This window comes from Lutjanus erythropterus, chromosome 8, assembly GCF_056507025.1.
Source record: "Lutjanus erythropterus isolate fLutEry1 chromosome 8, fLutEry1.hap2, whole genome shotgun sequence".
In the NCBI taxonomy this organism is placed as follows: domain Eukaryota; kingdom Metazoa; phylum Chordata; class Actinopteri; order Lutjaniformes; family Lutjanidae; genus Lutjanus; species Lutjanus erythropterus.
Genome location: NC_139324.1, coordinates 28,334,219 through 28,345,122, shown reverse-complemented (window position 1 = coordinate 28,345,122; position 10,904 = coordinate 28,334,219). Strand labels below are relative to the sequence as shown.

Below are 10,904 nucleotides of genomic sequence, written 5' to 3'. Positions count from 1 at the left end.
TGGCATACAAATGTCAAGGAATATTAATGAAAACCTGAAGCCAATAGAATTATAAGCACTGAATATTGAATTCATAATAATAAATATCTTATTATCTTAAATATTATATCTTAACTAAACTAAAACTGTGCTATATAAATTCAGTACGCCTTGTTTTTCTCTTCCCATGTGTTTTTAACATCTTCAGTGGTGGGTCTTTCTAACACACCTGCCTTTAATAGAGCACTAATTAGGAGTCCCATTGGGGTTTAATAGTTTACATAACTTTGAAGCATTCCACCCTGCAGTCATGATGGGAAATATTCAGCTTATGTACATAGTTTTATAGCACACTGTTGGTACGTAAAGGACCATCTGTTTCATAAAACAAAATTCTAGGCCATTTTCAACATGTTGAAGGTAATAAACATGTCTCTATGAACATTGTTTAAAAAATGGTGTGTACTTTTTTGAAGGGGGCATTCTGGAAAAGGGTTGAGAAACACTAAGCTAGATTGAGTGGACTAGTATATTTATTTATTTATTTATTTATTTACTTTCCTTTTTGTTTTGTTTTGTTTTGTTTTGTTTTGTTTTGTTATGTTTTGTTAGGAGAACTGATACATTTTCAATCAGGTAATTGGCAGTAATGCGACTGTATTGATGAAAACCGCCTCTAAAAACCAACGAAGAAGTCTGTTGCCACGGTGATTATGACGCTACAGAGGCTTTTCCAATTAGCCAGTGAAACCAACGGTTGGTAGCTAGAAACGTTGCTAAATAACGTTGCCGGGGAGTGACAGAAATCAGTCATGTCGTCTGTTTTGGATGCTCTGTGGGAGGACAGAGACGTTAGATTCGACATTACGGCACAGTAAGTAAACGTTACCTTTCTGAAAACGAGATTATTTCACTATCGGACGAGCTAGCTAGCTAGCTCAGCTAACCTACGCTAATTTGCTAATCAGCGTTAACATCATATAAAGTAGTTCGTTAATTCGCGTGCAGTGAAGACTTAGCTCAAGAGTGTCACGATAACTGTGTTTAGCTTTGCATTTTGTCTAGGAAAAAAAATGTTTTGCGGTAGCTTTATGTCACGTTTGTCTACCGCAGTGTAGAGATATTGCAGGTTAGCTTAATATTAGCGTTACTGAAACCAGCTGTGATGCACTTAACCTAGTTGCAGCTATCACTGATCAATCTGTCCATCGATCATGTACACAGGCAGATGAAAACACGTCCAGGTGAAGCACTAATAGACTGTCTGGACTCTATAGAAGACACCAAAGGAAACAACGGAGATCGAGGTACCGTTTTGAGGCTAAACCTGTCTGTACAGGCAACGTGTGTGTGTCTGATCATCTAATAACTGATAAATGTCCACTTTCTTGCAGGGCGACTGTTGGTCACTAACCTGAGAATCATTTGGCATTCTTTGGCTCTGCCAAGAGTTAATTTGTGTGAGTACACCTGCATGTTTTAATGCATTTACTGCTATTTATTTCATTGTTTGAGTCCACCAGCAGCCTGTCAGTTGATTGTTTCTGCCCTCTGTTGGAAGTTATTGGCATTTCACTAACAAAGACCAACATACCGATGAATATATGATTTGTTCCTTATTATGGATGGAGGAGAGCCTAGATGATGTAGGAGGAATGGAGTAGGTGTCCAGAGGGAGGAAAGGAGGTGGGTGATGAATGTAAAGGGATGGGGGAAAAGGGATGAAGGGATGAGGGGATGAGGGGAGAAATAAAGGTTGAGGATGGATGGATGGAGATGTATGATGATGGACGGTCTCAGCTGGTGGCAGGAAGACAGGTAGGAACCAGGGGAGTCGGGACTCTGAGTGAGTTCAAATCGGATAAAGCCCCAGTGGTTCCTGTACTCAAACAAAGAGAGAAGGGGAAACATATTTTTTGAGTGGCTTTAAGCTATTTCTGTTGGAGGTTTAAGGACTTTCCTGGGCACCTTCAATGTAGTTTTCCTTTTTGATTGAACCTAAACTATATCTTAAGTGTTTGTGAGTGACCATTCCCACCAATTTCAAAATAATCCCATAGTAAATAGGCTTTTGGTGAGATGAAACTCCTGTCTTCATGTCATTATGTATGTTCAACCAACTTTATTTCAAAGTATTTAATTCTACAGAGAGAAATGTAAGTAATATTAATTGAATGAATGAATGAATGAATGAATGAAAAGACTATTGAGGTATACACCTAACACTGAACCAAAGTTTGTTGTTGGAAGTAATTTGAAAATATTATAAAAATTATTGCGGGAAAAAATAACCATCATGAGAAACAAAAAGAGAAAAGAACCATTATCAGATACACTATTATATCATAGATCTGAGTCTGGCTTGTGTCTTAAATGTCTGACTGTGCTTTGAGTGCTCATATTTGAAAGTACATGCAAACAAAGTACCCAGTCAAAATGAATAGAATAAGTGTGAAATCATATGAAAAATTCTAGCCAACCTAAATAAAAATATGTTGTTGCTGTTTTTTCCAGCTGTGGGTTACAACTCCATCATTAACATCACAACAAGGACAGCTAACTCAGTAAGTAAAGTTATTTATGTTTCTGTAACTATTATTATTTTATTAATTGAGGTTAATTTGTCCACAAATCTTTGTGATTAACAAATTAATTTTTTACATCTCCTCATGCGTATCACATATATATAGTTTATATTAAACACACTCCTTAAATGAACTAATGTTGATTTGATTGCCTCAAAATGTGTGTTAAATATTTATTTTTATTCACAAGTTGATCACTTTTAGGAAAAAAGTAGTAAAATGATTCAGCATAATCCATGTGAGGACCAATAACAGCAACCATGTTTTGACATCAAATTGAAGTAATTAATAAACGGTGTATATAATAAATGTGATAAAGACAGATAAACATGCTGGCTTATGAACTGAATGCTCTTTTCCAGAAATTGAGAGGCCAAACCGAAGCTCTCTACATACTGACAAAGTCTAACAACACAAGATTTGAGTTCATCTTCACAAATGTGGTTCCAGGAAGTCCACGTCTCTTTACCTCTGTCATTGCTGTTCACAGGTAAAAAAAAAAAAAACCTGAGAGAATGTTTAATTCTCTGTCTACATTAAAATGTACGATCTGCTAAATACTTTAAAATGTTTTGTTTTGTCACAGGGCCTATGAGACGTCTAAAATGTACAGGGACCTGAAATTACGAGCCGCTCTCATTCAAAATAAGCAGCTTAGACTTTTGCCCCGGGAGCAAGTGTATGATAAAATTAATGGAGTTTGGAATCTATCCAGTGATCAGGTACTGCTACTTGAATTGTGTCTGTTTAAATAATTTCCCTCAATTGTATATTTTTCTCTGACAACATACACATTCAGAATAAAACTAAACTAGCTCTACTGAGCTTAACAGAAGAAGCTACAAAGGAACAAACATTGCATATCTTGAATGTATTTAGGTGTGTGTACTTAATGTTTTCCTGCATTAATGATTTTACTTGGATCTCAGTTCTTCATCTAAGATATGGAAGGCTATACTTTAAATTTGATGAGGTTACCGCTGGCAATTAGTTTGAAACATGAGTTTAAACATGGTTTTCTTTCTTTCAGGGTAACCTTGGAACCTTCTTTATAACCAATGTTCGGATTGTGTGGCATGCCAATATGAATGAGAGCTTCAATGTCAGCATTCCTTACCTTCAAATTGTAAGTACAGTAAACTAAATAACATTACAGATCATCCAGTCCTCACTTTCTACATGATTTGTTACGTAAATGTCCAAAATGAGCACACAGTTCTCTATAGATGTGCCTTTGTGATATTCTATCAACATGTTTTAGTGCATGGTGACAGGTGATTTTTTTTTTAATCCAGGTAGCTTCACTTCAGTCATAGACAGACAACATTGTACCCTTACACAGAAGCTGCTACTAATGATCTTGTTCCTGTTATAAAATCATGTATTGTTTCTTCTCTTTATTTTTTTTTATATTTTTCTTCCCAAAGTGGTCTATCAGAATAAGAGACTCAAAGTTTGGCTTGGCTTTGGTGATAGAGAGTTCACGCCAGGTAATCTGTTTTCCTCTGCAGTTTGAGTCACATTCACCTGAATTTGTCACAGTGTAATGATTTGAATGTTATAACAATAATTCCTTCTCTGTTTTTGTTGCTTTTGTTTTTAGAGCGGTGGCTATGTGCTCGGGTTTAAGATTGACCCTGTGGATAAACTTCAAGATGCACTCAAGGAAATCAACTCATTGCATAAGGTGTACTCTGCCAACCCCATCTTTGGAGTGGAGTATGAAATGGAAGAAAAGGTAATGACCCCAAACACCTCAATAATATAACATTAAAACATATGAGAAAGTGTAAATTGTTGAAACTGGAAACAAACAAACTTTAAAATACTCTGCATGTCTATTTTTTAATTTCTGTAATTTTAAAAGCTAGTTTTTATTTAAATCTACATTACCATAAAAACATTGAATGTTCCACTGCCTGTTTCTTTTTTGTCACCAGTTCACCTGATCTTGTTGTCATAGCACTGTTTTGTTCTAACAACGATTTCAGCCGCAGCCGTTGGAAGAGCTCACAGTGGAACAGCCTCCTGATGATGTGGAAATCGAACCCGATGAGCAGACTGATGCTTTCACTGTGAGTGTGACTGTTGGCCACGCTTCCACTCATCAGTCCTCTGGGAGTCAGTGGTTTAGTTTTCAGACTCTCAGAATAGCTGTCAGCTCATCGCCTTCAGCACGATGAACAAACATGAATTTATGTTGCCTAGTGCTCATGTTTGGATAGAGATCAGTCATTAGGCAACAATAATCTGTTATCACAAACGATATGCCCCTGTTTGTTTGATCAAATTTATGAATTTATGATTTGTGTGTGTTTCTCGCCCTCAGGCTTACTTTGCTGATGGAAATAAGGTAAGACCTCATAACTAATTTTATCACCAGCTGTTAACTGAAAAATGCTGTGTAGCATGTTGTGTTATAACATCTTCTGGGCTCTTTTCATTCGTTTCCTGTTGTTCCAAAGCAACAAGACCGTGAGCCAGTTTTCTCTGACGAACTGGGACTCGCCATTGAAAAGCTGAAGGATGGTTTCACTCTTCAAGGACTGTGGGAAGTTATGGGCTGAATAGTGTGGAACATGTATGTACTCTATGTAGATATTGTGATAATAAAGGCAACAGTGTATTTATTTATTTATAGGTCAGGTTAAAAGTTGTACAGTTTATGCATAGATACTTTTTCATAGAAATAAAATACTAAATCAAATGTATGACATTTATAATGTGGGATATTTATAAAACATTTTTTGTAGTGATTAGAATGTACAATAAAATGCAGTTTGTATTGTTTGTAATAAATGTATTTAAGTATATATCTGAGCGTATGTTTTTTTTATTGTAACATTTCAATAACATAAATGTAGCAGGTTTGTACTGTGTCTTATGCCAGTTGTTGGAAGGACAACAGACAGTGAAGCACCTACTGCAATGTCACCACAACTGCCAGATGCAAAGATCCTTTTGGATATAAAATGTCATCACGTAATCATTGTGTCTTTATTTGCGTGCAATTTTGTCATAATCAGCATATAAAATATTGCACTATGGCCAAAGATGTCTTTAGTCATGTCACGGTGTCCTTGACCTCAAAATCATACATCCTGGGGTCGAACTGGTCATTTGTGCCAAGTTTGAAGAAATTCTCCCATGGAAGTGATGAGTTTATATTTTTCTGTCAGTGGCCCATAATCAAAACAGTGTCTCCGCCCCTGGAATACTCAGTTTATTTGTCCTGTATGTGGAAAGAACACAATGATCTCAGTCTATACATAACTGCACAAAGCGCTTAAGTATTTTAAAAGTCTAAAAAGAGGACAAACGGTCACCTCCTGTGGCAGCAGCTGTTCACTGACCCTGTCTACTTGTTAGACAACTCCCCTGTGTCTGTCTCACACACAAATACTGAATCATACTGTAGTGAAGTGGTCATTACTATCAGGAAATCGTGAGTCACTCCACATGTAGACGTCTCTGGAAGACACACGATTGTAGTGCATGGCAGCCATACCTGTGAACACGATAAAGTGCTGGAACAAATAGAGTCCTGCCTTTGTGTTTTAAGTTTTTCTTGCAGAACTACATGTTGCACACTATTTAACTTGAAAAAGTAAATGAAAGGTCACGGGTTATTTCTGTGTGACCATACAACAATGTTGTTACTAATCACCAGGGTGACAAGGCTCCACAGTTGTTTTTACTCTATGACAGCTGTGTGAGCTCTCCGATTTGGCCAAAGCGGATTCCTCCTGGATGGGATGTTTGTCTATATTTAGAGGGGCACGGTTATATTGAAGTGGCCTCAGACCTGGCTGCCTATAGTCCTCTGTCTTCACCAGCTGGGACAATCTGTTGTGAGCTGCACCGCTTCTGTCCACTTTCTGTCCTAAAAGAATGGATCCACAAGGCTTGAGGGATGATCTGCGTCTGTTTCAGACCACTTTGCTGCAGGATGGACTCAAAGAGCTTCTTAATGAGAACAAGTTGATTGACTGCGTCCTAAAAGTTGGAGACAGAAGTATCCCCTGCCATCGGCTCATTCTCGCATCTTGTAGTCCTTATTTCCGGGAGCTGTTCTTCTCAGAGGACGGCAAAGAAGTGGACAAAAAGGAGGTTGTTCTGGAGAACCTGGATCCCAGTCTTATGGAGGCGATTGTAAATTACATGTACTCAGCAGAGATTGACATCAACGACAACAATGTACAGGACATTTTGGCCGTTGCCAACCGCTTTCAGATCCCCTCAGTGTTCACGGTTTCTGTGAATTATCTCCAGAAGAAGCTGTCGAAGAACAACTGCCTTGCCATCTACAGGCTGGGACTGATGCTGAACTGCGCCAGGCTGGCGATGGCAGCTCGAGATTTCATCGCAGATCGGTTTGAGACCATAGCCAAGGATGCGGATTTCCTAGAGCTGGCTCCACCTGAACTCTTTGCCATTATTGGAGCAGATGCACTGAATACAGAAAAAGAGGAGGTAGTGTTTGAGACTCTCATGAGGTGGATCAGGAAAGACAAAGAGAAGCGCGTGAAATCCTTAGACGAGGGCTTTGACTACATCCGTTTCCGTTTGCTCCCAGAGAAGTACTTCAAGGAAAAGGTGGAGAAGGACGACATCATTAAGGCTGATCAGGAGCTTCTCAAAAAAATCAAAGTGATAAAGGAAGCCTTTGCTGGGAAGCTTCCGGAGAAGAAAAAGGGAAAAGATGGCGAGGAAGGAGAGGAGGGAAAGTTGCCTGGCTATCTGAATGATACCCGCAGACTCGGCATGTATACCAAGGACCTGATTCTGATGATCAATGACACAGCTGCCGTGGCCTATGACGCCGGGGAGAACGAATGTTTTCTTGCCGCAATGTCAGAGCAGATCCCCCGAAACCACGTCAGTCTGCGGTCAAAGAAGAACAACCTGTATGTGTTGGGAGGACTGTTTGTAGATGAAGAGGACAAAGAAAACCCACTGCAGTGTTACCTCTACCAGGTATAAACATTCAATTACATACCATGTATACTGAGTCTACAGAAAAGGATTAGGGTCAGATGTGACAGTTTTATTTGAGTTCTGACTTTATTCTCACAATTCTGACTTTAACCTTTAAATACTGGGAAAAAAAATCTGAATTCTAAGTTTGAAGTCAGAAACCTGTAGGCTACATTATGTAGATTTTTTTTATTATTTGTGTCTGTCTTGCTGCAAAATCAATTGCCCTTCTGGGACAAAAATAAGGTTGGAAGTTGAGAATTCTGAGGAAAAAAATAAGGATTGTGGGGGAAAAAAAGGCAGAATCTGGAGTTTAAAGTCAGAATTGTGAGGAAAAAAGTTCAGGAGTCTGAGAAAAAAAGTCAAAATTCAGAGTTTAAAGTCTGAAGTCAGTCTAGGCATGATGCAGGCTTTTTGTGATTTTGTTTTTAAAAAATCATTTGTCTCTGTCTTGCCGCAAAACCAATTACCCTTCTGGGAAAAAATAAAGTTGAAAGTTGAGAATGCTGGAGGGAAAAGGTCAGAATTCTAAGTTTAACGTCAGGTCTTGGGGGGGAGTCAGAATTCTGAGAGTTAAAATTTAGAATTGTGAGGAAAAAAAAGTCAGAATCCTGAGTATAAAGTCAGAATTGTGAGTTTAAGGCCAGATTCTGGGGAAAAAGTCAGAACTTTGAGTTTGAAGTCAGAATCATGAGGGAAAAAAAGGTAGGATTCTGGTTTCAAAGTCTGAAGCCTTAGAAAACAAAGTCAGGATTCTGAGAAAAAACTCAAAACTCAAATGAAATTTTCACATGGGGCCCTAATCGTCTTCTGTACTGAACATATCAAAAGCAATTCCTTCATGTCATTTTTCAAAATATCTTGAAATGTGTCTTTCAGTTGGACAGTCTCGGTGCTGACTGGACCGCCCTGCCACCCATGCCCTCCCCCAGGTGTTTGTTTGCGATGGGGGAATTTGAAAATCTCATCTTTGCTGTTGCGGGAAAAGATTTACAGTCCAACGAGTCTCATGACACGGTTATGTGCTATGACACCGAGTAAGTTCAGTACACCGACCATTTGGATGTGTGCTGTTTTCTTATTCAAAGCATTGATGTGTATGTATTGTGTTGGACACGTTATTTTATCTGCCCCTTTTTAGAAAAATGAAGTGGAGCGAAACAAAAAAGTTGCCCTTGAAAATCCACGGTCACTGTGCGGTCTCTGAGAACGGGCTGGTGTACTGTATCGGAGGCAAAACAGATGACAAGTAAGACTGCAGTACCAGAACATCTTCATATGGGGTCAAAATCTGATTTTCACACTACACTAATCTTCTTGGGTTTTTTTTTTTTTTTTTTTTGTCTCACTTCTAAAGTAAAACAATCAATAAGATGTTTGCGTACAACCACAAGAAGTCAGAGTGGAAGGAGGTCGCCGCCATGAAGACGCCCAGATCGATGTTTGGTGCAGTAATCCACAACGGGAAGATTGTGGTCGCAGGGGGAGTCAATGAAGACGGACTCACAGCTTCATGTGAAGCGTACGACTTTGGAACCAACAAGTATGTCTATTATTGCAATTTGTACAGACCCCTCAGAGTGTTTCTTTGTTGACAAGAATTTTCACTTTTAAATATTACACAACCATGTTCAAATGAGTTTTGGTCAAATATTCATAAAATATTGCAACTTTTCTCAAAATTTGGATGCTTTAAATCACTGTTTGCTGAATTTTTTTTCATTTGCAACCCCTCATCACAGATTGTGAGCAGTTAAACCAAAGTTTTTCATCATCTATTTGGATTTTTGGAGTCTTGAAAGAGAGAGCATCCAGGAAAAAAAAGCACAAATGAGGAAAAAGAAAATTAAGAATAATTTGTGTAACAAATATACAGTTGGTACTTTTGTTTCTTATTCTTTTTATTGTCTCGTGACCCCTCACTGAAAATAAGAAAATAGTTGGAGCAACTTTAAAAAAATTTATAACAAACAAATGACTTGCATTCTTCAGAGCAACTGATATTGTATAAGCCCCGCCCTCCTTAGTTACTGTTGCTATGTCTGTCAAGCTTTCCACTTTCCCACTGCACATATGCAGTTTACAGTGGCAGATTTAATGTCAAAATTGGCTGCAATTTTTTTGACACACGACGTCTTTGAAAGCGGTTTCTCATTTCCAGCTGACAACTGAGTGTGTCAGCTAAAATGATGACTCTCTCCAGTAGATTTCATAAGTTTAGCGAGCCCCCAAACATAACTGATCCCAGTGAAACCCCTGGTGCAAAGGAGCCAATTGTTTGACAAATGCAGTGGTATCTAACACAAATTTGACTAGTTAGGTAGTAAGCTAGTTTGCAGCTTACATCAGGGCAGATAAAAAGAAAGTTTAATCCATTCCTCACACGTGTGCTCTTGTGTTTTATTTTTGAAAGCTTACAAAAAAGACACTACCGTCCAAACTTAGGAGACACTGAGTGTCGCTCTCTTTAGAGCCCCATACTCGCCGCTTTAATATGTCGAGAAATGCAAAGCTAAACAGGCCAGTTACAGTTCAAATCTATGACTAAATCAGTATTGAAAATAAAAAAGGAGGAACTCTGGCTGACCTTTTCATGGACAGTTAAAAACCAACATGGAGATATCACATTAATACAGCTGAGTGCACCTTGTTGCAGGTGGTCACCCTTCACAGAGTTTCCCCAGGAGAGGAGTTCAATGAACCTGATCAGCTGTGGAGGGCTGCTGTACGCTGTCGGAGGCTTCACCATGGTGGAGAACGAGGACAAAGAGTGTGCACCCAGTGAAGTCATTGACATCTGGCAGTACGTGTTGATTTTGTTCTATTATTCATCCATCACTTTCTTTTACAATGATGGCTCCCCTCATAAACTGTGTCATGGTAACATAGTTTTTACTGTCATCTTCCAGGTATGAAGATGACAAGAAACAGTGGACTGGCATGATTAAAGAGATGCGTTACGCAGCCGGAGCTTCCTGTGTGTCCATGCGCCTGAACGCAGCCAGAATGCCCAAACTGTAACAGCAGTCCACAGACATACAAGGGACTTTATTTTACTCCTGTAGGCTAAAATATCATATAGAGATGTAATGATTATTTGAATAATCAATTATTACTTGATTATTTTGATTACTGATTAACTGATCTGAGTAATTTTTAAAGAAAAAATGACAAACTTCTCTGATTTCTGCGCCTTAAATGTGAATATTTTTTCATTACTCCTCTACGACAGTAAACTGAATTTTCTTTCAGTTTTGCGAAAAACAGTTCATGTTCGAGGACGTCATCTTGGGCTTTAGGAAACACTAATAAACATGTTTCAACCTTTTCTGGCATTTTATAGACCAAACAACTAATCAGTTA

The 10,904-nt window shown here is 38.5% G+C and overlaps 2 protein-coding genes across 2 annotated transcripts; both read left to right on the top strand.

The window, feature by feature from the left end:
• Positions 1 to 689: 689 nt before the first annotated feature.
• Positions 690 to 5,373, top strand: bbs5 (Bardet-Biedl syndrome 5). The gene is made up of 12 exons (XM_084724087.1): positions 690 to 853; positions 1,204 to 1,286; positions 1,374 to 1,439; positions 2,494 to 2,543; positions 2,927 to 3,054; positions 3,151 to 3,286; positions 3,595 to 3,690; positions 3,992 to 4,054; positions 4,168 to 4,302; positions 4,556 to 4,639; positions 4,894 to 4,917; positions 5,030 to 5,373. The coding sequence occupies exons 1-12, from the start codon at positions 792 to 794 to the stop codon at positions 5,129 to 5,131; spliced, it is 1,029 nt and encodes a 342-aa protein (XP_084580213.1). The 5' UTR covers positions 690 to 791; the 3' UTR covers positions 5,132 to 5,373.
• A 989-nt stretch (positions 5,374 to 6,362) lies between these two features.
• Positions 6,363 to 10,713, top strand: klhl41a (kelch-like family member 41a). Its single transcript, XM_084725181.1, has 6 exons — positions 6,363 to 7,541; positions 8,421 to 8,578; positions 8,683 to 8,790; positions 8,899 to 9,084; positions 10,198 to 10,344; positions 10,451 to 10,713. Exons 1-6 carry the CDS (start codon positions 6,456 to 6,458, stop codon positions 10,560 to 10,562), a joined length of 1,797 nt encoding a protein of 598 aa, XP_084581307.1. The 5' UTR covers positions 6,363 to 6,455; the 3' UTR covers positions 10,563 to 10,713.
• Positions 10,714 to 10,904: the final 191 nt, after the last annotated feature.